We start from the raw sequence: 26,836 nt of genomic DNA, 5'->3' as shown, positions 1-26,836 counted from the left end.
ACCACAAGATACCGAACTAACCACAATACATTTATCCAAAATTCAAACACTGTAGGATATTACTGTATACAAACCTTCGTGCACCGTTTGCTGCTTTGTTTGTTAGTAGATTATAACGCTGTTGGCTGTTGTTTACTAGTATAGATGGCGGATATATCAAAGAAGTGCTTCATGTTTTTAATTTTCGGAATTAGGTAAGAAATCATCGAAGATTTTGAAAAAAAACTTAAAATTGGTGGGATTCCAAAGTTGAGAGTTCCATCTCGCCAATGACCGAATAGTTTGTGGCTTACCTCCTCCGGACATAACCTGGCTTGTTCATAGCGACACAGACTCTTTCAATTAAGTCATTGCGGCAAAGAAATAAACCTGTGATGATTACGGGTAAACCATTCTCACGGTGTACGGGAAACGAGTTCGAGAATGATATCGACGTAAACAAACTACTGGAAAAATCGACGACAGAGCTCATGCAACTTATAATCATGGGGCGACTATGTCCCACTACTGTTTAAGAAGTGCAAGGAATTATTATTGAAGGTTTTCTAAGTGGATCATTTTTTTTGTAAACCTTTATTCACAAAGCCACCCAAAATCACTCGCCTTAGCTCTCAGTTGTAATTTAATGTATCAATAAGTGCCATCCATGTCTTTTCGCGTTCCATGGTCAAGGTAATATATGCGAATTTATTCCAAGTTCGAAACACAAAAATTAACCTTTTACAAGCAGGGTCAATTTCTTTTTAACTAAAGATGATTCACTGATACCGACATTTCTTCTTAAACAAAGGTTAGTTTTGGACTTTTTCAATCTTCCATCGTTTCCCCAAAAGACACTCCTCTAGGGCATGTTGTTTTATTCAAGTTACACAAACAAAATAAACGAATTGTCAACGTTTACTTGTCAACCTTTCCCGAAAATAAAGGAAAATGCCCCTTAACATTTCCTATAGAGTTACCATGGTTTAATCACATAAACGAATAATAGTTATTTTTGGAGAATTCGTACAAATTTAACCGATATAGGCTGAAGGTAAAAATACAAATGTTTTAGATAGTTAATGTTGACAGAACCAAAACAAAGAAAAAACTCTTGGAAATATTTCTTGATTTTGTTTTTTTGGTAGAAAGATAAAATCAAGTAATAGAGTTTACTAGGAAGATAAAATATGGAAACTTTGGTAGATTGAAAACGAGAGTTTTAATGGCACTCGGAGGGCCTGGCTTTTTAAGGCAAGATTCGCGTATTCAGTCGAGCGAGCAAAACCTTCTAGCTCATTCCATTCATTCAGATTTCGAGGAGATCGAAAAAGAGAAAGAAAGCAAACGCATTTAAATCTAGCACAATGGAGTTTTCGTTTTCATGGAAAATCATTTCAAGTCGCGCGAGGCAGCGAGGATTTTTACAGAAGAGTTTTTTTTTTCGGTCAATACACCATCCAAAAACAGTACAAGTTTTTTAGAAAAATTTCTTTCATTAATGTCCGTAAACTGAGCATAAGATCAGTGCCAGATTGCGGCTCAGAAAGTTTCCCAGGCGCAATATAAACCTGCCTTGTAAGTCCATTAGTAAATATTGGTTTTTGTGCAGGAAATTCGCGACCATAGAATCACACGCTTGCCAGCTACTTAAGTCGATAATAAGGAAATGTTCCAAACAAAAGAAGAAAAAAGGCTGTAAAGATGATAGTGGGAAAAAGAGATGGCCAGGTACGCTGTGGTGACGAAGTTAATGCTTCTTAAAACAGGAAATTTACGAGAAAGTTACTGAATGACAAAAGAGCAAGAAGGTTGAATGAAGATTGGTGTTAATGCGACTCTTATCTGTTCAGTACAGTGACCAGATCTCTGTTGTATCCATTCTTTAAGCACTTGTGCCCTAATTTACATTGATTTTTTCCGAGGCAATTTATCAAATTAAGCCGTCCAGCCACCTAGTGAAACCTCGAAGTAAACGTTTTAGCTTTCTGTACTCGCCGACAAGTTTTGAAAATAGAATATCTCAAAGGAAGCTAAATCGTCGACTCAGCTCAGTTGCATACTCTGGTTTTATCTATCCCCCATTAAAAAAAAAATCAATTCTGTAAAGAATAAAGAATGAAATACGATGACAGAAATTTATCCTTGTTCATATCGGCAGGGTAATGTTGGTCGTGTTTTTTGATTTGAGCGGGTTTCCATTTTGATATGAGTCAAACATTGCACATTCGTGATCGAGTCATTTACCTTTCATGTCCCCTACTGCGTTTGATTCTTATCTCTCGGTCACCTTCTCGATCTTTCTTATTATAATCTTTGTTTAAAAAATCGTTGGTAATCCACGATTATTGATTTAACTTCTATAAACGCAGAAAGTATCTGCAACAAGATCACTCCAAAGTGTTAAAGTCACACAGGACAAGATTAAAAAGGTGTAAATCTGAGTCACTCTATATCTTTATTTGTTTTTATCTCAGCTTAGATCGAACTCTACATGGTGTATCAGCCAACTGAACTGGAGGGAACACTCTGCCAACCAGCACATCTAATTAAATTACTGTTCCAGCTATTGCCTATTTGGCATCGTCGGTCTTGTAAAGAACTCGACGCAAATGAAAGGGAGCAGAGATTTTGCGTCCAAGAAAAATATATTAAATTAAATTAACATGCAAACCCGAGCGATTTAACTTCTGTCTGCGTGTTGTACAACCTTCTAATTTGAAATGAAAGCTGAGTTTTTTTGGGACTTCTTTAAGTCTTTTCATACCCAATATATTAATCTTTACCCTGATTTCGGAGATTTCATCTTTTCTATTTCTCAATTAGGGTTCCCAAATCACTGAATATAACTGCCTTTGTTACAATACATATCCTGTATCCTCTCCAGGCATAGAGCTTAAGCTACCAAGTTTTTGCTTATTCATTTATAGTGATCAGAAACTAATTTTGAGTCCTTGTTTCCATTTGCGGTAAGGCAGCGACACCATATTTATCACTCTTTGTATACAACAAGTTTTTGTCACTTTGAAACAATCTTCTTTTATGATTTCGTGGTAAAATAAAAATCAAAAGTTAATATAGTGCGTGTGAAATTTGCAGCTTTGTAATTTGGAAACACAATGGGCAAAATATAAAATTTACGTGGCGGGCTAAAAATGGAAAGTGCTGAAAATTGATAAAAAGTTGTCCTGTTTAATGCGAAAATGTTCACTTTTAGGCAGGCGTTTTTGAAATTAAAATCACCGAATTAGGAAATTTTAATCAATTCCTGTGTGTTCATCTCACAGAGGTCGATGAAAAAGTTTGCCGACTTCATTTAACTGGCCAGAAAGCTTTCAATAATGAGTCACAGTGTGGGTACCTTTGTCCACAGTTAAAAGCTTTTGTTTCCTTTTCTAACAACGTACTGATGGAAATATTTCAAGTGGTGATTCAAACCTTCGAAGGGTTTTTCATTAAAATTTGATCAGATGAATTCTTTGCTTAGAATTAAGCCCGAAACAAGCTGACGTCTTCCGGATGAAGTTTTGTGTCCTTTGAAACAGACGAGCAATCATTTGTGAAGTTTTCAAGAAGTTTTTGGCAACTGTAATAAGTGTTTAACTCTTGCTTTTATTTTTTTACATAATTCGTGTTTACCCCATTTATCAGAATCATACCCATTTATTCACTTCTACCCATATATAGTTCAAAGGTGCAACTTTTTATCTGCCTTGCTCGGAGAAAGATTTGTTCAAATTGATTTTTTTAGCTTTTGTATTTGTGTTCAAGTCGTCATTAGTAAGTCGTGGTGAGAGAATCTACCGGAATCACTATTCTAAGTCCTTGATGGAGATAAATCAATTCTTCTGTCACTCTTTTGTACGTTTTAAGTATGTTAATATTATATGAACAACGAGCTAACTGAAACAGGATGGAGGAACAAAGAAATTTCTACCAGAAATGGAAACAAGTCCCTTTCATTTTATGATAATACCACATAGGTTCAATATTTCAGTACACGTCTTCGAAAAGCGATCAAGTCATTGCGTGGGGCAAACTTTCCAATTATATATTGTTTAAAATGTGTTGCTTTTTGAAACCCCTCTAATAAACAATATATTAGAATGAATCTGATATACCAAATAGGTTGAAATATTCTGTGATATTCTAACAACTAGTCAATAGATTTCTTAGTCTTATTTACAATAAAAATATTTCGAAGAAGATATTACTTTGCTGGCACTATATCTTGACGTAATGGCCTCTTCCTCTTGTTAATTTTTTTAAGATTCTGCTCTAAAGAGTTTAACTCAAATAGTACTTTCAGAGTTCTTGATAAAGAAAAATTCCTTTGTTCCATTTTCGGTGAATTTTTGCCACATTGGTTTCTACTTTTACGCCCAACCCAATTAACTAAACGCAATGTTTTCAAACAATTGACGTCTTTCTGTTTTTCAGCAGTCTATTTGAGTTAAGAAATGGCAACGTGATTAATCTGGAGAGCGCTACAACGCCAAATATAACTCATTTCTGAAATCAAAGGCATTTATAGTTCTGGCAAGGGCGTTTGGTTTTTCTATACCCTCCTGTTTTCACATGATTAAACCGGGCCATGAAAACGAGTGTTTACCCCAAGAACTACACAGTTATTAAGTGTGTTTAAGACAATGTTTAATGTGCGGTGAAAAGCACAGATCAACAAGGAAACCGCAATTAAAAATGTACTGAGCTTTATTTAACAGTCAGAGAGCCTAAGCGCATCTATCTCCTAAGGTGTTACATGCCGGTCTAAACTCTAGCGTCTTTGTTGTTTGTTCGATTGCAGCTGTGGCTTACATTATATTATTGTTTCGCTCACTATTAGAAGGATAACAGCGCAAATAAACTTCATACTTTACAATACCATCAGTGGCATCAGAATTCCACGAAAAACTACTCTATGCATTCATTTACATGTTGATAATTCCGCTTTGGCAAATAAATTTGTCTGCACAATGAAATAACTAATTTTCTTCATGAGACTCTTGTCAACTTTGCAAATGAGTTGTTAGTCGCCTCCAGCTATGAATGAGTAAATTAACAAATCTGTAATTATTTATATATCGTTTTCTTTGTCTATTCCTCCTTAATTTATCGTAAAAGTTCCTTTAGCCTTAAAAGAAACTGTTTACATAACTGATATGTATTCAATTCATTCATCAACTTCCCTATAACAGGAAAAATTCCTTAAATTCGACACAGTCAAATACTCTGGAACTATATTTTACACTCTCTCAATTTCGACTCGTTTCGAGCCATTCTAAAATGCAATAGATAAATTCAAGATTGATTACAATTTCTCTTTCGTAAGCGTTCATTCCTTGCAATGCCTTTAAACACTGTTCTTTTATTGTTCAAAATCTCTGAGATTTAACAGGCGAATGACCTCAGCTGGTGGGAATGGTTACAACAGTTCCATGATCAACTGATCGACATATTCCACTGAACTTCAAAACTCTTTTCCAGAGAGTGAAAATGTGTAAATTAGCAGGCAAGCCTGTAATTGTATGGGAAGATCAGTCGAGTCGGCTCCGATACGTGAAACCGATCAAAGGCGGGGGAGGAAGGCAGGTAGTCGCCAGAATGAGTCGCGTACGAGTTGTACACAAGACTTGGCTCAAACGCTCGAGGATATACCGGCATAAGCAGTCCTGCCTCGCGCTGTCCTCTGTCAGGTGCCAACAGGCTGGCCATGTCAAATGATTTGCGCTTTTCTTGGTAGAAGCCCTCTGGTTTTTCAGTGGTGGTGGTAGCTTCCTCGTCTTTCTGGTCCGCATCGCACTCCGTTGTTGAACAGTCGACAGTGAGTTCATCCTGATCTTCGGAGACTTTTTCCACCTCTTCACTACTCTCAGCTTTGCAGATTACAACATCGTCTTTGGACTCGTTGGATGCTCGTCGGCTCTTGTGTGATCTTTTCTGTATTCTTCTTCGCCTGAAGTCGCCGCGTCGGAAGTCGTCATAGTACAGAGAACTGATTGCCCAGAAATGTCCTTTCCCATTTGGACTCCGGCCGGCTTTGACAAAGCAGTCGTTTAGGGAAAGGTTATGACGAATACTGTTTCTCCAGCCAGTCCCCTTGTTTCTGAAGTAAGGGTAGTGTGTGAGGATGTAGTTGTAGATGTCGCTCAAAATAAGCTTCTCTTCGGGCGAGCTTAAGATCGCCTCGGCAATGAGTCCGATGTAAGACTGACTGGGCTTCTCCTCGTCGGAAGACGAAGCGAATCTGAACTGGTGAAAGCGTTCTTTCCAAAGAGATGGATACGCCGGTGCTCCGAAAGAACATACGGGCCAAAGTGGTGGACTGGAAGGCTTTAAAACGTGGTCCATGGCCGCAGGGCTAAAAGTTGGAGAGTATGGTCCCCAAACGGACCAGAAATGGCGAGAAAAAGGCACGCTTGAGTTGCGATTTCTCCAATGGAAATCATCTCTGTCGCCATCGGCCTCACTCGTTGGTGATTTTGGAATCGAGACGGGTGTAAACGCCGAAGCGCCGGCTTCGGTTGACGAAATCATGATGGAATCGAAGTTTGGCCTGAAGTGATGTTTCTGGTGTTAAGTTTAACGAAATTCTGAGGGTGCTGTGTCGTTTCTTGCTTATGTAGTTGAGAGGGCGATTGTTGTGATGCGTCGCGATTGGCTCGCCGTGTATCAATACACACTAAATAATGGCGCTGGTATTGTATTATCTGTGGCTGGTTGAACTTACTTATATCACGCCTGCATCCAAGGAAACAGCGATATCATCACGTAGACATGAAGAACAGATACTACCGCCCTCCCACTACAAACTGTTTCCGTGTTCGTGTAAATATTTTGATCAGCAATGCTCTGAACGCAGGATGTCGCAACGAAGGGGCTTGGTGCTGCACGAATAAGTCTTGTAATCGAATTCTCTCTCGTTTAGACAAGCGTTAATTAGCCTCCACGCCTCCATTGTTTGCGGTTGGCAGTAACAAGGGTTATTCATCACCCCCACTATAATTTCCTGTCAAAACACAGCTATGTTTGTTATTTTTCCTAGCGGGTGGCACATGGAACTTCCATTTTCTTTACGGTATTCCAGGCGATCCAGTGAGCAGTTAATACCATTCTGTCACCGAGGTGGTCTAGTTCATGCGAAAGCCTCGAGGAATTACCCACCCATTTTCTGAGCTGTTCAATTCCAGCAACGCTTTTTTTCGCTTGTGACACAAACAAAGCAATTAATGCTCAGCGAAATATTGACCAGCAATTTCTTTATATGCTTACTGCACATTTAGGAGGTCGATCGATCGGAACGCAGTAGTTTAAATAATCAGTTGTGTTTTGAATTGATCGAGATGGTTAATGAACTACAGATAACCTTGAACTGAAAGACCAAAGAAAACTCTGAGCAGGAAATTCAACGCATTAAGGTAACACGCTAAACCTTCTTTTCTGGAGTACGTTTTTCCGGCTTTTAAAAAGTTATGTTTTTTGCCTCATTAAAAATTCAGACAACTTCTAGATGAATATTCAGCATAACACGATTTCAGTGGCTTAAACGATAACAGAGACCGCACCAGAGGTGACTGAACCTTCTGAAGCGACTAATCGATATCGTTGTGTTATTTTGCGTGTTTTCAATACACCATTAGCAAGCGTATTTAAATAAACCGTGAAGGCGTATTGTTCTTTTTGCTTTTCCGTGGGATTCAAAACGTGAAACCCAATTGGCTTCTATTGTTAGGTATGCGCTAAGATTAACAACCTTTTAACCAGAATGGATTTTTTGATATTGGCTCGCTGGCGGCATAAAAACAAATATTTGCTTGGATGGAGTAAGTGCGCTTTGGAAAAATCGCTTCAGAAAAGTTGACAAATTTTCTCACGGTAGCGGCGTAATAAAACAATTAGGTAATAATTGGTCAAACAGGGTACAACTTTACGACATTTTACAGGGTCATTTCCAGACACTCCTCTACACTAATTACCGAGGAAGACTGGACACCTTGGCGTAAATTGCGTTTATTCATCCCCTGAAAAAAATTCGTAAAAAAAATAAAGAACAAAAGTCTGCTAAAACATTGCATTCAGTTATTGCTTCTCGGTTGTGTTCAAAAATAACTCTCCAGGAATATTTTTAAAACCCGCAAAGTAATTAGTACTAGTATTAAGACCTAAATTTAGCATTGTGACAATGAATGCTTGGTGATATTACGCTTTCTATTTGCATTTGAGTTGAAAGGGTTTCGACATACTCCGAGGGGTCAAGCCTCGCGGATATGATATCCTTTAGTAATGTGTTCATTACACAAAAGACAAATTTGAGTTAAGTTATAGTTGACCATATATTGATCTCATTCCCTGAACCTTGAAACAATTTCCTTGATATGTTCAGTGGAAAAAACGAACCCCTTTTGTGAACTGATCATGAGGCGAGGTATGCCTCGAAATTTTGCTGAAAAAAGAGGAGGCAATCAAAAGAACTATTTACCCTGTCGCAAGCAAATCGTCGGAAGACATTGATTTTTTTTTTTTCTTTATGCATAGGTATATATTGAGCAAATTTTCATTATTAATGGTTACACATAATTGCAAACTTTTTAAAGGTATTACAAAATTGTGTACTTTCAAGTATATTGTGGAGTTTTTAGCATTAATTCGTTTTCTTGTTGACATCAATCTGAAACGTGCTTCGAGCACATATCACGAACGCAAAGTGGTGAATAAAACTGTGTATTGCCTCCATAATAGTATGAGTTTATTTTAATGTCATGCAACCTAACTGTAGATCAAACTATAATATTATAAGAGGAGAAATTAATGAGCAATCAAGAAATTAAATCAGGAGATAATAATTTTCAAAAAAGCCTGATAATGGTAACTTATGATTTTTGCATTTCGATTTCATTTACACTTGCATATCTGCGGTCATTTCTGAGAAATAATTACGTATCTCTCAAAGTATGACTACCTTTTTAGTTACATGTCTTAGCTATATTGGGTAGTGGATTGAAATGTTCAGTTGTTCTTTGGTAAGAATCTCAACCGTTCGTGGAATTTTCGAGAAGTATTCTTTTACTTTCGTGTGTCAGTTGTGTTTCAGTCTCAATCAGCCAATCAGAAAACAACAAATCCGATATCAAAACACGAAATCACGCACGGGGCCGAAGATTGGCACTGGTGAGGAATTAGAGATTGGTTACGTGCTGCAAGGAATTGTGAAAACGCACAAAACCTCGCCTGAAAAATCATCTTATGTAGAAGGCAACGAAACAAAAAGGATTGCTTATAGGTATCATCTCTTGTTATCCGCCTACTGTCGGTTTGCGGGTTTTTGAAGGTCTGCAGTTCCATAGAGGATCTTGGAACAAACTTATAGTATTCCAGAAGCCTCCCAACCTTTCTTGCAAGGATAAACCCCCGGAAACTCCCAGAGGGTCCACAGCTAAGTTTGCTTGTAATTTTATGGCCTGCGATTAGAGAAAGAATTAAGAAGATTTACGCCAGGCTATTTTTTCTACCTTTCAACTAATCTTTTGAAATCTCCGACTTGTTTTAAGTGCAACATCAATAAATAAGGAGAGAGAGAAATTCATAAAACCATGGCTGACTAGCATCCAGTTGCACGAATCAGCCCCACGATAACAATGCAAACGCTATCTTGATACAACCAAAAGTAAGTTTATATTAATACTAAGTAATGATTCACTAAGCAAACACACGGTATGGAATGTACAGAACTGAAACAGATGATTCGTGTCAATCCTTTTTTCTGAAGGACATTTCTCTTGACTTCAAATGAACTGTAAAATGGCTTCTTTTTTGCTCAATTGTCTCAATATTATTAACTATTTTTGTATCTCAGCATTGATTCTTCATCCAAGAACAAAAGAAGATTGGCTTTATTCAAGCAACCTAAATACTACTCTTGGTTCTATACTCCTGTACATGCCAACAATGGGAAAAAGTGAAATTGCGTCGGTAGCAACACTTGCCTCTTGGTTATTATCTTGGTTATTATTAACAGAAATGATCCAAATTACAGTTTTTATTGTGAAATAAATCATATATATGGGTTCCACTAAATCTTTCTCCTCCTCTGTACCCAACATCAGATCCTTCCACTCAATTTTGTGGTTTTTGCTTCCGTGCAGATAGCAAAAACTACACTAATCGTGTTGAAAACGATCATTGATGTGTTGTTTCAAATATTAGAACTTGCCGGCTTTTCCGGTTAAGAGCAAAACGTTCATAAGGTTCAGTCATTGGCTGCCAAGAATTGGCCCTAAGCCCGTTGCTGTCGTGCTTTTTTTCCTAATCATGTAAACAAAAATCACATGTTAACCGCCTTGCTTCTATTTCAATTTCTTGAAACTGAACACCCTTTTTTGATCACGCGTTAAAGCTTCTATGATCGAGTCTGCCGCATTCTTTCAATCTTTCTTATTCCTTTGTTCTTTTGTTCTTAAGAACTGTTCCTTCCTTAAATCATTTATTCGATATTTGTTTCATACCACTCGCTTTGCTTAACCGAATATCTGCAACATAACTTCATTTGCCACAGCTAACCAACCATAAAATCTCGTATATTACTGAATTTTTTTTCACTTCAAGACCACCGCTCTATCAAAAATCGTCCTCGCTTTTTTCGTACGTTTTTAGTCTTGGAGTAAAAACACTATTGTTACAGTTAATAAGGTACTTAAGAAAGTTCTGGCAGTTTTCCCTATTAAAATAATTAAATAATGATGAACTTGAAATTAAGTTGTTTCAGCGCTGTTTACCATAGTTCCATACACGCTACCTCAAGATAAACCCCTAAAATTAAAATAAACAGCAAACCATTGGTAACAGCTTAACGTACGTCATAGTTCTTCAACTTGTTGTGCCTCGTGTGATATTTGTTTCTTCTAAAGATAACCGTCCTTATTTATTTGTATATCTATACATGTAAGCGTCAGCGAAACGCGAAGCATATTGCAATTGTCAGTGACGCATTTCACGGGGTTCTGTTTCTAAATATGGGGCATTTCCCATATTTAGATATCACTGATATCATTAATATCTGCAAACATTCAAAATCGCTTTCGGATCTGTAAACGAGCAAAAACTGTTTTTCGTTCGAATGTGATATGGGTGTAGGCTGATCAAATATAACCACGTGTTTGTAAAGCTGTGTCAACCGATGGCAATTTGTTTTCCACCAACAGAAACCTGACCTTGCCTTGCACTTCGAATTTTTTTCTTTTAAACAACATTTGTAAAGTCTAAAATAAAAGATTTTGCGTGAGGTATTCCAGTTCGGTTTTCTTTGCGATATATAGAACGCGCGCAATTCTCGATTTGGATTTTTGGCTGCAGTTTCCTTACCAATACTTGTATTTACGTAGTTACTTGTAAACTTACGTCGTTTGAATAAGATACTTATATTTATAATGTATAAAAGTATTTAGACATAAACTTCTACTAGATTGACCAGCCACTCATGTAGGCTAATAAATCTTCAAATAAACCGAAAACGACCACAACATTCGGCTGAAAAATGCATCTATAATTACACTAATAGCTTAAAACATCTTGACATTCGTGAGTAATTTCTGCGGCTTTTTCGATCGATCGATACTGAGGAACTTGCACGTCTTGGAAAAAGTGAGTAGATCAGCTTCCTAAAAAAGAGCGATTGAATTTTTTGTTGAGTGCTTAAATATTTCGGTATCCGGCGAAGGTAAGTTAATACAGCCATGAAGTTATGGAAACTGAGGAAATTTAATTCAGTTTGCTTCAGGACCGGCCTTCGGAAAGTGTATTGCATGGCTTCCTTTTAACAACGAACACTCCTCAGTGGCGTGGGAAAGAGTTCGTGTAAACACTTTGTTGAAAATTAAGGCTCCATTTCGTCTCTCCCATTTATCCCAATTCGCTCCCGGCCAAAGCCTGAACTCGCGTTTGAGCAAGTGCAAGCTAGTCATATCGCGGTGTGGTATAAGGTGATATTAGTTTAAAAAAAGACTCAAGATATTGCTGTAAAATCAAAAATTCCATGATGTGTGAAAAAAACGTTGTCCAGCTAATTTACCGGTTCACGTGTCTTTGTTTTGTTTACTTACTTTGTAGTTGCCATAGCAAAGAGTCGCGTGGCCAACTCCACATGCCAAGAAACTAAACAATCTGAAAACAATCTTGCAACTTCTCATTTTATAAGTAGTCAGTGATGTCTAGTGAAGATTGAAACCAAAAGTTGGCGTTAATTGACCAGGGGAATTTGTTTTCGTGTTTTATTAACAGCTTAACAAGGTTACCGCTGTGTCGCAAGTGGTATTGCCTTAACTACATCGTGCATCGTTTAGATATTGCGTACCTGAAGAATTTGTCATGAAACAAAACACGCTTGCATCTTCAGAATATCATGATTGAGCTCTTAAAATAACAAACAATTTATCGATTTTTCCTCGCTCGTAGCTCAGAGAATACCATGAAACGTAGTTACTGGTCAATGAGCTGTCATAGAGATTAAAGAAACCAAACAATTGAATCTGTCGCAATTGATATTTGTAGTATCATGGATATTAATTTCAGCGTTCCTGTTCCGGAAAAAGGATTTGGCACAGAGTTTGATATTTTAACGCACTAGCTTGAGAGAAGTAAGCTAAAACGGAAATTGAACAATATTAAATGGTGTTCAAATACCAATGAAAGGATATCTTGTGGATTAGTGCGGTCGCTGGAAGAATAGCACAGACGAAATAAAGTTTGTCCCAGGTCACGTAAATCCCTCGGGGTGGTACATGTATTCTGTAAATCTTAGGGTGGGGGTATTTATCACTAATTCAGTAAATAAATCGATGGGTGAGTTTGTTGATTTAAAATGCTTCGTTGCTCACACCCTTGGCAACTACGTATTAACGTTTATTATCTGCGCACTTACCTAAAACGCGGACTTGAATCACAGCGACTGTCGGCAAAACAGTGTTGCCTTTTGATATAAAGCTTTTATTTTAGTGGAATTGACCACCTCTGTTGGTGTAACAACGGTCCAAACCTTGCCAAACTAATTTGCTCGGAAAGAATTTAGCGCCGACTCAAAGCTGACGCCGTTATGCTGTGTAGCCAAGCATCAAGAAAGGCAAAATTAACGGAATCATCTAACAAAACACGAGCAAAACAAACCACTTGAAAACAACGGAACTTGCCAGATGATTTCGCAGATGTTTGTATCACAGTAACGCCGATACAAGATCAAGATAACTGTGGAAAACACCTGGAACTTTACTCGTACTTTCTCGTGAACATTCAAAATGTGAATTTAACATTTCAGTCAACCGACTATCATAAGCAGTTTGAACAACTGATGCTTAGATCAAGGTTAACCAGGCAAAGAAATGCTTCAGCACTCAGAAACTGACGTAGATCTAACTACTGTGTGAAATATATTTAATATCAACATTGCTGATTAAAGTATAAAGGTTTTCTTCTCGCGCACTGGTCCATGAATTGGTTTCATCCCAAATTTTTCTCTTAACATGGTGCGAAACGGAAACCTCTTGCTTAATGCTTGACCTAGCAACAGCCTTGGCCTTAATACGGCGCTTTCAAATTCCATTCACTGATCAGGCGAGAGAGGTTTTCGGAAGGTTCAAATTCAGAGCACGTATTCGTAAAATGCCCTGCACTTGTTTTAGTCACGTGCAGGGCACGTGACTGAAACTCACAGTCTGCACTTGTTGTTTCTTCTTCTGAAGAGGAGTCCTCTTCTGAAGAAGAAACAACAAGTGCAGACTGTGAGGGATTTATAGAAAATATAGTTACGTTTTTCGGGAATACCAAAAACAAAAAAACTACGTTAAAGTAATCTGCGGATTCTTTTAGGCCAAAAATTTTTTCGTGAATCTTCGCTTGTCGGGTACATCAATGAAACAATATTTTATCATCGGATTAACACAGAAGCAGACCCGCTAAGCCAATCTGTAGTTGTAGTGTTGATACTTTTTAGAAGACTTTGTTAGTCAAGGCACAAATCACGCGAAGTTATGACCTTGGTCACTGTGTGAATGCAGCCGAATAAATTATGGTTTGCTGCAAGCATTTCAACCACGCATGCGCAGTTGACACGAGAAGCCCGATCCATCAATTAAGGCAACCTGGTCCTGGTAGGGCATAGATGTCCCTGTACAGCAAAAAGGTTTATCAAGAGAAACCATAAAACGATCGCGATAAAAGAGGTTTTCGACTAGCGCATGCGCAAATGATAAAACTGCGTAAACGTAATTATTAGCTCAGATTCCAGCCCTGCAGATCGGCTAACTCGGTCTGCATTCGCCCAAGTGAAAATTAAAAGTGCTACAGAACTTTGTCTCCGAAATCCATCACGAGATGAAACAATAAACATTTCAAAACTCAGCTAGCCTTCATGAAAGATATTTAACATCAGATTCCCATAATAGGTACAAAAGATTCCATTTTAGGGCCAGGTTGACTCGGTGTGCATGCGCACGAGTGAAAATTAAAAATGCAACGGAACATTGTCTCCGAAATCCATCACGAGATGAAACAATAAAAAGTTTTATTTGTGGACAGCCAATTCCTGTTAATTTGCGGCGTACTTTGAAAACACGCCCTGAAGAACCATAAAATGTGACAGCTAGCTGTTGCAATTTAAAACGGACCGCAATGAAATTGTGCCAGGCGTAAAACGATTTTCAATACTGACCTAATGGGACGATGAAATTTCCCTGCCCCTAATACGAAGACAGTATTTTAGCACCATGTCTGCTCAACTTTGGAAATACTTGCCTTTCGTGTCCGCAAGTTAATACAAACATTTGACTTGTTATTTTTGCCGATTATTTCTCCATAGCAACCATTTGCTTGTTTTAGGACACGTTGCAATAAAACTCTAAATCACTCGTTAAAACTAACCAACTGAAAATGGAACATAATTACTGTGAATTAACTATTTTCATAGAACATTCCCGCACGACATTTCAGTTTCACAGTAATTTTCGTCGTATGTATGTCCAACATTATCTCGTTTTCTTGTCGCACAAAAACATTAACTCGGAAATTGCGGTGTCACAGTCGGTATATTGCCTTACGAGGAAAGACGACAACGACGTCCGGTATAGTAAATTGTTTTAATATTGTGTTCTTGATAAGTGTAGTCATGAAACGAAATCTTTTATATCTAACAAATATCATACTGTTTGTGCCCTTGAATTTACAAACAAATCAAAGCTTTTTAATCCATTAACTTTCGTTTTTAATACTCCAACATAAATTGTAGGTCTTGAAGACTTAAGGTTTGGTTGTGTTCCAAGGTCAATTGTTTTAAAAACAACATCAAGGCATATCTCGTGATATTTTTTGTTCAGATATGCATTGACCGCAATGATATTAAATTAAGGGAGTCATTCGGTAGATGCCTAAAAGAAAAACCAAAACAAAACAAAACAAAAAAAACAAAGGGATATACTCAACCAAACAGTGTTGACTTTAAAGTCTAATAGCAATTCAACCTAAATTCATTGACGTGATATTTTAATTTCCGCAGTAAAGTTTCTATACATACTTGTTTCATTGGCATATAACGAGTTAGCTGCCTATAACAGTCTTGTTACAAAGGCTGCTAAAACATTCGTTGTTTAACAAACTCTGCGTTGTAAACTGAGAAAAGTATCAGATTGAGTCATTTCTAATTTTGAAAGGGACTTTCACTCTCCGTTCTGCAGAAAGTACATTTAATGTTTATAGTTAAAAAAAAACTGTGAATAAATGTTATTGAGTGTCAATTGAAACAACGCCTTTTAACTCAGAATAGATATAAATAGATACTCTAACTATGTTTTACCGAGTTAGTTACTTTTAAAATTTCCTCTGAAAAATTCTAAATGGCGGAAATTATCAAATTCACCGCCCACTTTAAAAGAAACAGACGCAAAGCCATCCATATGCGGCAAGTAATTCAAACAGATGAATCGCAAACATTTGGTAAAACAGACCTTATCAAAGCAGACCGCTTGAGGTTAGAGGCGTCGCCCTGCCGTGTTTACTAGAGCACCGATGCGGATATAATAATCGTGAAAAACACTTGAGCTGTTTTGATTTTTCGCTTAAAATACCGTCGTTCGCGTCTGGGCAGGGAACACGTAGCGAAGTTTATTATCCGTTCAACTCAGCAAGAAACGTTTGAATAGTGTCCCAATTACCTCGCAGTGTTTATCCTCTAAGAAGTTACGGCAACTTCATTCCAGCTTTTCAGCTACCGGTTCACCTTTTAATGAACGAGAATGATTCTGCAAATGAGTTCCCTTTTGTTGTTGCCTCATTTCGCTCGTGTGGCAACCATTGCTTTTTGTTGTTTTCTTTTCTTTTCAACGCGTTTATTTACGCTCGTTACAAAACCGTTTCTTTGTCAAACTTGGTTCATTTCTAAATACCGTGTTCCCTTTGGCGTTTTCGGCTTCTTCTCCTATCTCTTCTTTACCACCTTTTTCCTTCTCAGGATCGCGAATCTTTCGAAAACCTCTGTTAAAACAATTTCCAGCAGTAAGATTTTGATAGATCATTTTAACCACTTGATGTCAAAGTCATAATACCAACTGCCCAATCATTGGTGAACACGTTGTTATCATTTTCGTGACGCAATACGTTACCATAGCGATAGTATGACCTGCTAAAACACCCTTAATTGCAGCTTTAGGGACCTATAATTCAGAAACGGCACGGTGAAATCATTTTATATTATCACATTTTCATACGTATGATAAGATGCAACTTTTGGCACAGCTTAAAAAAATCTGTACATGGGGCTCAGAGCCACCTTAAATTTTCAAAACCTTAAGGTGGCTCTGAATCCCATGTACAGAACACCTTTTTTGATCACGCGTTAAAGCTTCTATGATCGAGTGTGCCGCATTCTTTCAATCTTTCCTATTCCTTTGTTCTTTTGTTCTTAAGAATTGTTTATTCCTTAAATCATTTATTCGTTATTTGTTTCATACCACTCGCTTTGCTTAACCGAATATCTGCAACATAACTTCATTTGCCACAGCTAGCCGGCCATTAAATCTGGTATATTACAGACCAACGCTCAATCAAAAATTGACTTCGCTTCTTGCGTACGTTTTTAGTCTTGAGTTAAAACACTGTTATTACTGTTAATAAGGTATTTTAGGAAGTTTTGGCAGTTTTCCCTATCAAAAATAAGTATTTAAACAATGACGAACTTGAAATTGAGCTGTCAGCGCTGTTACCATAGTTCCATACACTCTATCTCAAGATAAACTCCTAAAATTAAAATACACAGCGAGCCATTGATAATAGCTTAAAGCACGTCACAGTTCTTCAACTTGTTGTGGCTTGTGTGATATTTGTTTCTTCTAAAATAACGCGTTGTTATTTGATTGTATATACATACATGTGAGCGTCAGCGAAACACGAAGCATATTGCAGTTTTCAGTGACGTCTTTGACGGGGTTCTGTTTTTAAATATGGGGCCTCCCCCATATTTAGATACCGGTAATATCATTAATATCGTACCTGCAAACATTCAAAATCGCTTTCGGATCTGTAAACGAGCAAGAATGTTTGGTGTGGGTGTAGGTAAAGAATAAAGATTTTTGATCTAATATAGCCACTTGTTTGCAAAGCTGTGTCAACCGAAGATAATTTGTTTTCCACCAATTGAGATGCGACCTTGGTTTCTATTGTGATTTTTTTTTCTTTTCGTTTTTTTTTTTTTTTTTCTTTTTTTGGTGTTTTTTTTTTTGGTTTTGTTTTGGTTTTTAAAAAACACTTGCAATGTCTAAAATAATAGATTTTACGTGAGGTATTCCAGATCGGTTTTCTTTGCGAAATATAGGGCGCAATTCTGGATTTAGATTTTTAGCTGCACTTGCCTTACTAATACTAGTATTTACGTAGTTACTTGTAAATTGACGTTGTCTGGATAAGATACTTTTCGTGTAATAACATATTTAGACCTAAACTTCTACGAGATTCACCGTACAATCCACTTATATAAGCTACTAAATCTTCAAATAAACCGATAACGACCACAAAATTCGATTGAAAAATACATCTAAACTATGTAAACTATTTGTTAAGAGTTAAGGTTTCATTTTGTCTCTCGCATTTAACACAATTCGCTCCTGGCCAAAACCTGAAGCGTTTAAGCAGGTGGAAGCTAGTCATATCGCGGTGTGGTATAAGATGATATTAGTTTAAAATAAGACTCAAGATATTGCTGTAAAATCAAAAATCCAATGATGTGTGAAAAAACCTTTGTCCAGCTAATTTACCGGTACACGATTCTTTGTTTTGGTTACTTTCTTTTTAGTTGCCATAGCAAAGAGTCGCGTGGCCAACTCCACATGCCAAGAAATTAAACAATCTGAAGACAATCTTGCAACTTCTCATTTTATAAGTAGTCAGTGATGTCTAGTGAAGATTGAAACCAAAAGTTGGCGTTAATTGACCAGGGGAATTTGTTTTCGTGTTTTATTAACAGATTAACAAGGTTACCGCTGTGTCGCAAGTGGTATTGCCTTAACTACATCGTGCATCGTTTAGATATTGCGTACCTGAAGAATTTGTCATGAAACAAAACACGCTTGCATCTTCAGAATATCATGATTGAGCTCTTAAAATAACAAACAATTTATCGATTTTTCCTCGCTCGTAGCTCAGAGAATACCATGAAACGTAGTTACTGGTCAATGAGCTGTCATAGAGATTAAAGAAACCAAACAATTGAATCTGTCGCAATTGATATTTGTAGTATCATGGATATTAATTTCAGCGTTCCTGTTCCGGAAAGAGGATTTGGCACAGAGTTTGATATTTTAACGCACTAGCTTGAGAGAAGTAAGCTAAAACGGAAATTGAACAATATTAAATGGTGTTCAAATACCAATGAAAGGATATCTTGTGCATTAGTGCGGTCGCTGGAAGAATAGCACAGACGAAATAATGTTTGATCCCTGGGGCTGGTACATGTATTCTGTAAATCTTAGGGTGGGGGTATTTATTACAGATTCAGTAAATAAATCGATGGGTGAGTTTGTCGATTTAAAATGTTTCGTTGCTCACACCCTTGGCAACTATATATTAACGTTTAATATCCGCGCACTTACTTAAAGCTCGGACTTGAATCACAGCGACTGTCGGCAAAACAGTGTTGCTTTTTGATATAAAGCTTTCATTTTGTGGAATTGGCCACCTCTGTCGGTGTAAGAATGGTCAAAACCTTGCCAAACTAATTTGCTCGGAAAGAATTTAGCGCCGACTCAAAGCTGACGCCGTTATGCTGTGTAGCCAAGCATCAAGAAAGGCAAAATTAACGGAATTATCTAATAAAACACGAGCAAAACAAACCACTTGAAAACAACGGGGCTTTCCAGATGATTTCGCAGATGTTTGTATCGCAGTAACGCCTATACAAGATCAAGATAACCGTGGAAAACACCTGGAACTTTACTCGTACTTTCTCGTAAACATTAAAAATGTCAGCGATTTTCATGAGCAGTTTGAATAAGATGCTTACATTAACAGGATGAGCCAGGCAAAGAAATGCTTCACTGTTCAGAAACTAACGGAGACCTAACTTCGGTTCGAAATAGCTTTAACATGAGCATTGCAGATTAAAATACAAAGGTTTGTTTTAGGGCAATGGTCCATGAATTTGTTTCATCCCTAAGCTTTCTCTTATAACATGGTGCAAAACGAAGATTTACTGGACAATTTTGATGGCTTGGAGTCTTATTGCTTAATGCTTGATCTAGCGATAACCTTGGCTTTGAATACGGCACGTTCAAATTCCATTCATTTGTCAGCCGAGAGATGTTTTCGGAAGGTTCAAATTCAGAGCACGTGTTCATCAAATGCTCTGAACGCGTTTCCTTTTCAGAAGAAGAAACAACAGGAGCGGACTGTGAAGGATTCTTAGAAAATATAGTTAAGTTTTTCGGGAATACCAAAAAAACTAAACTACTTAGAAGTAACCTGCGGATTCTTTTAGGCCAAAAGATTTTTCGTGAATGTTCGCTTGTCGGGTACATCAACGAAACTTGATTTTATCATCGGAAAAACACAGAAACAGACCTGCTAAGCCAATCTGTTAGTGTTGATATTTTTAGAAGATTTTGTTAGTCAAGGCACAAATCACGCGAAGTTATGGCCTTGGTCACCGTGTGAATGCAGTCGAATAAATTGTGGTTTGCTGCAAGCACGTCAACCACGCATGCTCATTTGACATGGGAAGCCTGATCCATGAATTAAGGAAACCTGGTCCTGGTAGGGTGCAGCTGTCCCTGTATAGCAAAATCAGTTTATCAAAGAAATCATAAAGCGATCGCGATAAAAGACGTTTTCGACTAGCGCACGCGAAAATGGTATAGCTGCGTAAACACAATCACCAGCTCAGGTTACAGCCCGGTAGATCGGCTAACTCGGTCTGCATGCGCCCAAGTGAAAATTAAAAGTGCCACGGAACATCTTCGAAATCCATCGCCAGATGTCTCAAGTGAACACACTAAATGGCAAAACTCAGCTAGCCTTCATGAAGGAGATTTGATATCAGATTCCCATAATAGGTACAAAAGATTCCAATTTTATTGCTAGGCTGAAGCTCATTTACTCTTAATGTCACCAAATAATATAAATAATATAAATTCTTTTACACAGTGATGAGAGACGACAGGCCTGTACGAGAGATAAGTGCTTTTTAAAATTAAGGTTTTGCTTGTCGACAGCCGATTCCTGTTAATTTGCTGCGTACTTTTGGTCCTGAAATGCCATAACATGTAGCAGCTGTTGCAACTTTAAACGGAACGCTGTGAAGACGTTAACAGGTGTAAAACAATTTTCAATACTGACTTAAAGGAACGATAAAATTTCCCCGCCCCTAATACAAACATAGTATTTTAGCACCACATACAAGTGTCTGCTCAACTTTAGAAATACTTGCCTTTCGTGTCCGCAAGTTAAGACAATCATTTGAATTGACTTGTTATTTTTGCCGATTATTTCTCCGTAGCAACCACTTGCTTGTTTAGGACACGTCAGAATAAAACTCCAACTCCTTTGTTATACCTAACCAACTACATATAGTAAACATAATTACTGTAAATCAGCTATTTTCGTACTGATAAAACATCCCTGCACGTCATTTCAATTTCACCGTAATTTTCGTAGGCTGAAGCTCATTTTCTCCTGATGACACCAATATAGACTCTTTTACCCAGTGATGAGAGAAGACAGGCATGTCCCAGACATAAGTGATTATTAAAATTAAAGTTATATTTTGTCGACAACTAATTCCTGTTACTTTGAAAACACGCACTGAAATGCCATAACAAGTAACAGCTGTAACAACTTAAAACGGAACGAACTGAAACTAATGCCACTTGCAAAACGATTTTCAATACCGAACTCAAAGAACGATGAAATTTTCCCGCCCCTAATGCAAACACGATATTTCGGCACCATGTTTACTTAACTTTCGAAATACTTGCCTTTCGTGTCCACAAGATGTTAAGTTAATACAAACATTTAACTTGTCATTTTTGCTGATGAATTCTCCATAGCAACCACTTGCTTGTTTTAGGACACGTAAGAATGAAACTCAACTCACTCGTTAACTCCCTAACCAGCTAAAAAGGAAACATAATTACTGTGAATTAACTATTTTATGGAATATTGCCGCACGACGTTTCAGTTTCACAGTAATTTTAGTAGTATGTATGTCCAAAATTATCTTGATTTCGTGTCGCACAAAAACATTAACTCGGAAATTGCGGTGTCACAGTCGGTATATTGTCTAACGAGGAAATAAAACAATGACGCCCTGTATAGTAAATTGTTTTAATATTGTGTTCTTGATAAGTGTAGTCATGAAACGAAATCTTTTATATCTAACAAATATCATACTGTTTGTGCCCTTGAATTTACAAACAAATCAAAGCTTTTCAATCCATTAACTTTCGTTTTTAATACTCCAACATAAATTGCACGTCTCAAAGACTTAAGGCTCGGTTGCGTCCCAAGGTCAACTGTTTCAAAAACAACAACAAGGCTTATCTGGTGATATTTTTTTCTCCATGCATTTACCGCAATGATATTACATTAAAGCAGGCATTCGCTAGATGACTGAAAAAACACAAAGGGATATGCTGAACAAAGCAGTGTTCACTGTAAAGTCTAATAGCAATTCAGCCTGAATTCATTGACATAATATTTAAATTTCCGTAGTATTTCTATAGATCCTTGTTTTAGTTGCATATAACGGTTTAGTTGCATATAGTTATTCCACAAAGTTTGCGTTGCAAACTGAATAAAGAATCAAATTAAGTCATCTGTAATTTTTAAGGAAACTTTTTTTTCCGTAAGCTAGAATTCATGTCTTTCCCATCTACATAAAGTACATCTAAATTTTATTTTTTTTGAAAAGGTCTCTGAATAGATGTTATTGAGCGTCGTTTGAAAACAAGGCCTTTTCACTTATCAAAAGATACTCTAACTATGTTTTGTCGCGTTAGTTACTATTAAAATTTTCCCTGAGAAATTCTAAATGGTGTAAGTTATTAAATTCACCGCCCACTTTTAAAGAAACAGACGCGATCGGCGAGATCTTGCCGAAATTGCAGAGATCTCGCCGAGATTGCTGAGATCTCGCCGAGATTGCAGAGATCTCGCCATGATGTTTGTGGGTTTCTCAAATCTCGGCGAGATTGCGTCGAGATTTTCTACATCTCGCCGAGATTGGCGAGATCTCACCGTGACGTTCGAGTCTTTCTAAATCTCGGTACGCCGGCTCGCCGAGATCTTGCCGAGATTTTGAAAGACACAAATATCTTACCGAGATTTCCTACATCTCGTCGAAATCTCGCTGAGATTTAGAAAGAAGAAGAGTCTCGCCGAGATCTCGCCAAAACTGCCAACATCTCGCCGAGAGTGGGGAGATTGTCTCGAGAATAGTTATACTTCCCAAGATCATTCCCAGAGGGAATGAGTAATTTTCTGCGTTGAAATAACCTGCTTTCTGGTTGACCGTTAACCGTCTATTTTTCAGTTCGATTTCAATGGGGGAAGCCTAAAAATGAAGTAAAGACGAGTGATCTTCTTTTTTAAGGCGACGACGAGACGCGTGCTAATCGCTTTTTAAGATAAGAGTTCTGTTGATCGTCGTGAAATTTTGGTTTGTCTTTTAGCCGTTGTGAGCAGGCTTACCTTTGAGTTACTCAGTGACCATTTCAATTTACTTGGGGATGATAACTCAATTGTCTCAAAAAAATCACTCTTCAAATTTGGCTTTGTAGAGGTAGGATTTTCTTTTTGTTTTCGTCACTTCTTGTTTGGCTTTCGATACGAAGAACTTTTTTTGTGAATTTCTGCCGTTATTTTTTTTTAAAGAGAAGGTCACTCAAAAAAACGTATATTTTTTGTCAACGCTAATTAAGACCCTGCACTAAGTTTAAACACTCATCGAAGTTTCAGCCTCTAAAGTGCAGGTTTTTCTTATGAAATTTGTCTCCAAAGAAGCCCAAAATTCGAACGTCATTGCCACCATTTTGAAAAGTACTCAGCAGCCAGGCCGCGTTTTCGTGACGTCATTCCGTCCGAGAGATTATGTCCAAATGGCTTCCGACAAGCCTTTTAACTACCACTCTGGGTTATGGCTGCTCTTGAGCTATATTATTTTGAGCCAAACATGCTCCAAACTCCGAAATGATGGTATTGAAGACAGTGAAGTGGATAATCGCTTGGAAAAATAGAATTTGCTGACCTTGTGAAGGATGCCAAGTCAGTTGCAGGTTTTTCTTCTTCCCGCCAATTTCGAGTCGGATAGAATGACGTCACATTAACACGGCCTGGCTGCCAAGATGGTTTCAAAATGGCGGCCTTGGAAGTCGCTTCTCTCGAGACGAATTTCTTCACTGAGGATGGCGGGCACTTCAGAGGCTGAAGCTTGGGTGAGTGGCTAAATTTAGTGCAAGGTATTAATTATCGTTGACAAAATATATACGTTTTTTAATATTATTTCATATACGTTTTTTCATTATACCATAAACATTGAGCAGCAGCAGAGAAAGATCTATCACCTAACGTGACAGGCATTTTCCCTTTAGGAGGGTATAACAATAAACTTTGATTTGATCTAAGATTGTATATAAATCTAGGCATAATGTTGATTAATTCTATGATATACATGGACGCCAATCCATGAATAGCTTTAAATGTTGAAATTAAGATCTTAAAATGAACACGATGTTGTACTGGTAACCAATGAAGTTCATAAAGCACGGGAGTAATATGCGAATACTTTCTTAAGTTGCACACGATGCAATTTAACTATTTGCGATTAAGGCAGGCCATACAAAAGGCCATTACAATAGTCTAAACGGCTAGTGATAAAAGCATGAATAAGCGAGATAGATACTTCTTAATTCTTCTAATATTATGTGATTGATAAAATGCAGCATTACAGATTTTAGTTACATGCGTTGACATTGACAACTTATTATCAAATCATGCACCAAGATTTCTAACGCATAAACTAAGATAAAAATCATATTCACCTACAGAGATTTTGCTCATACTTTGCCAGTTCGAAGGCCTAGGTAAGTAACTGAAGGAAATCAAGTTAGTTTTTTGAATTTTGATCACTTTCTTAGACAGCGTCCACAATTTGAAACGTAGATTTATTTCTTCGGCTAGGCCTTCCGTTCTGACTAATCCGTCACGAATTTGAAACCGCCAGCTTTTCGTTTTCGTGTGGACGGAAGACATTTTGAAAACGGTGCTTTATGAAAACAATGGCGTCACGATAATCATGTGATTTTCTTGACCGAGTTTTCTTCAAGCACAAATTCAAAATGACCGATGATTGTCGCATTTTAAATCCCTCCGGCGTAGAGTGGACGAAAAACATTTGATGCGATTTTAGAGTGAAACCTCCGTTTTCAAATTCCTCGGGCGTAGTGTACACGGGACCTTACACCACATCACTTTCACAATGACTACATTACACATTAAAAAGTAGCGCAAAATATAACAAAACGTTTGCTTACACAGCCAAAATCAAGCAAAACAATTCTGTAGATTTTTTCAATAGACCCTTTTACAGTTGTCTGCTTAGTGACCTGGCCTCTGAATGGCAGCCAGGCTGGAGGTGACCTTGTTTTGATAGAGACCTTACTGCTTTTGTCGTGTAAATCAAGTTGTTCTTATGTTAACTAGTTGGCATTTAAATGAGTAAGGCAGAGAGGTCTGTATCAAAGCAAGGTCACCTCCAGTCTCGCTTGCATTCATGGCCATGCTGGGGCCCGTTTCTCGAAGGTCCCGAAAAGTTTTCGCACTCAAAAAGCCGTAGCAAAATCTCAAATCTTATGACTACTGAGCTGTTTTATTGACGTATTCTTAATAGGAACAGAGGTTCTCTTCGAACAAGAAGTTTTAGGCGTGTACACCTCTCTGTCTTTAAATACCGATTAACTGAAAATGGCTTTTCGAGCCCGAAATGTTTTCGGGTCTTCTGAGAAACAGGCCCTAAGCACACAACTGTAAAATGGCTTATTGCAAGGGAACCAAGCGTCATCTTAATTGTCTCAGAAAAACATGAGTTAATTTTACGATAAACCTTGATTACTATATCAATGACCTGTACATAACTCTCAAGTTGCTCATCATTAGGGACCCCTTAATTTAGTGACCTTAACGATTTTCATAAAAAAAAGACGTTTTAATTCACGGAGACGTTCCAGCTGAGACCATTAAAATCCTTAAGGTCGAAAAAACCGCTAATGCAAACAGCTCCGGTTGATGTACATGTGGCGGGGAAAATCGCAAATACCCAAACGTAATTCCATCAACGATAATCAAGTTATTACTTTTTAGTACTTAATTATTTAACATTTCCACCTCTTCGTTTGCAATGTTTTCACTTTGCTTTTCTAGTTTTACGGAGACAAATATTATAACGGAAAATAACATATCAAAACTCATCAAAGTGATGAACAGATTTCTCTCGATCTGACCAACAAGAAACAAAATAGTAAACACGGGGACATTCAGCGAGATTCTGTAACAGACGAACACAAGACTCAAGCTGCGGTTGACATTACTAGCACCGACTACGTGGTATAAACCGTGAATGGAAACTAGGAAAAAGTAGGCTGCCAGATATCCGCCCGAGTAGCCCAGGAACGGATCCAAGTTGAACATACGCTGAGCCAAATCAGGCCTTATGACTAGCACAAGCCAGAAAAACAACTGAAAAATGCCGAGGAAAAAGATAACCATGGTAGGCCCGCCTGTTTTGGGACCGTGGCACCGCAGAATGGATGTAGAGATTTCATTGCAGAAGGTTACCACTGAAGCTCCTTCTGTATCGAGGCGCCAAATCACCAGGGTGATAAGAGCGAGGGACGAATCAAGGACCATGTAAAAAAGAGCAAAGGAGAGTGGCAGCATGTTCCTTAGGATCATCATCAGCAATATTCCATTAACTAACAACAGGCGACCCGGAATGGAAGCTAAACATTCCTGGTGACGGGACATCTTGAAGCTGGAGCGCGCTGCGATCAAAAGAATGAAACCAATCTCGATCACTCCGATCCCCGCTACGCGCATGTACCCCTCAGAACGGCCATCAAGGTCCAACTGTAGTACTAACGCCCAAAGTTGAGGTGCCAGAAGAAAGGTACAGCCTCCTACGACATATGCGAGCAAACAGGACCACTGAGTGAATTTCTCTGTTTTCGTCATCGGCTCATCACGCGGAATGGACAACGTAAACTTCAACCAGCCACACCCCATAGTGAACAGTCAGCCAGAAATGCCTTTGAAAACAGATAGGTTCACACAAATAAGTGCA

The 26,836-nt window shown here is 37.9% G+C and overlaps 2 protein-coding genes and 2 long non-coding RNA genes across 5 annotated transcripts in view; 2 read left to right on the top strand and 2 right to left on the bottom strand.

The window, feature by feature from the left end:
• Nucleotides 1-1,490: 1,490 nt before the first annotated feature.
• LOC149116095 (uncharacterized) lies at nt 1,491-2,652 on the top strand. The gene is made up of 2 exons (XR_016205325.1): nt 1,491-1,710; nt 2,457-2,652. It is a non-coding gene; the product is annotated as an uncharacterized LOC149116095 (long non-coding RNA).
• A 2,022-nt stretch (nt 2,653-4,674) lies between these two features.
• On the bottom strand, nt 4,675-6,770 carry LOC110054979 (uncharacterized). Its single transcript, XM_020761358.2, has one exon. The coding sequence runs from the start codon at nt 6,514-6,516 to the stop codon at nt 5,485-5,487; it is 1,032 nt and encodes a 343-aa protein (XP_020617017.1). The 5' UTR covers nt 6,517-6,770; the 3' UTR covers nt 4,675-5,484.
• Nucleotides 6,771-9,047: 2,277 nt separating this feature from the next.
• On the top strand, nt 9,048-11,495 carry LOC149116094 (uncharacterized). Its single transcript, XR_016205326.1, has 2 exons — nt 9,048-9,643; nt 9,833-11,495. It is a non-coding gene; the product is annotated as an uncharacterized LOC149116094 (long non-coding RNA).
• Nucleotides 11,496-23,964: 12,469 nt separating this feature from the next.
• Nucleotides 23,965-26,836, bottom strand: part of LOC110054963 (uncharacterized) — a 6,116-nt gene continuing 3,244 nt past the window's right edge. For both annotated transcript variants that reach the window (XM_089282007.1, XM_020761344.2), the window contains exon 2: nt 23,965-26,801. In XM_089282007.1, the coding sequence (XP_089138133.1) occupies nt 25,861-26,778 (918 nt within the window). In that variant the 5' untranslated portion in view covers nt 26,779-26,801 and the 3' untranslated portion in view covers nt 23,965-25,860. The remainder of the gene's footprint in view (nt 26,802-26,836) is intronic.

This window comes from Orbicella faveolata, unplaced genomic scaffold, assembly GCF_042242905.1.
Source record: "Orbicella faveolata isolate gen_17 unplaced genomic scaffold, um_ofav_v1 contig_12, whole genome shotgun sequence".
Classification (NCBI taxonomy): domain Eukaryota; kingdom Metazoa; phylum Cnidaria; class Anthozoa; order Scleractinia; family Merulinidae; genus Orbicella; species Orbicella faveolata.
The sequence above is the reverse complement of the archived record's forward strand: the minus strand, read 5'-3'. Positions and strand labels throughout refer to the sequence as shown.

Coding starts and splice junctions, on each gene's coding strand:
- LOC110054979 (XM_020761358.2), bottom strand. CDS start 6,516: ATGATTTCGTCAACCGAAGCCGGCGCTTCGGCGTTTACACCCGTCTCG.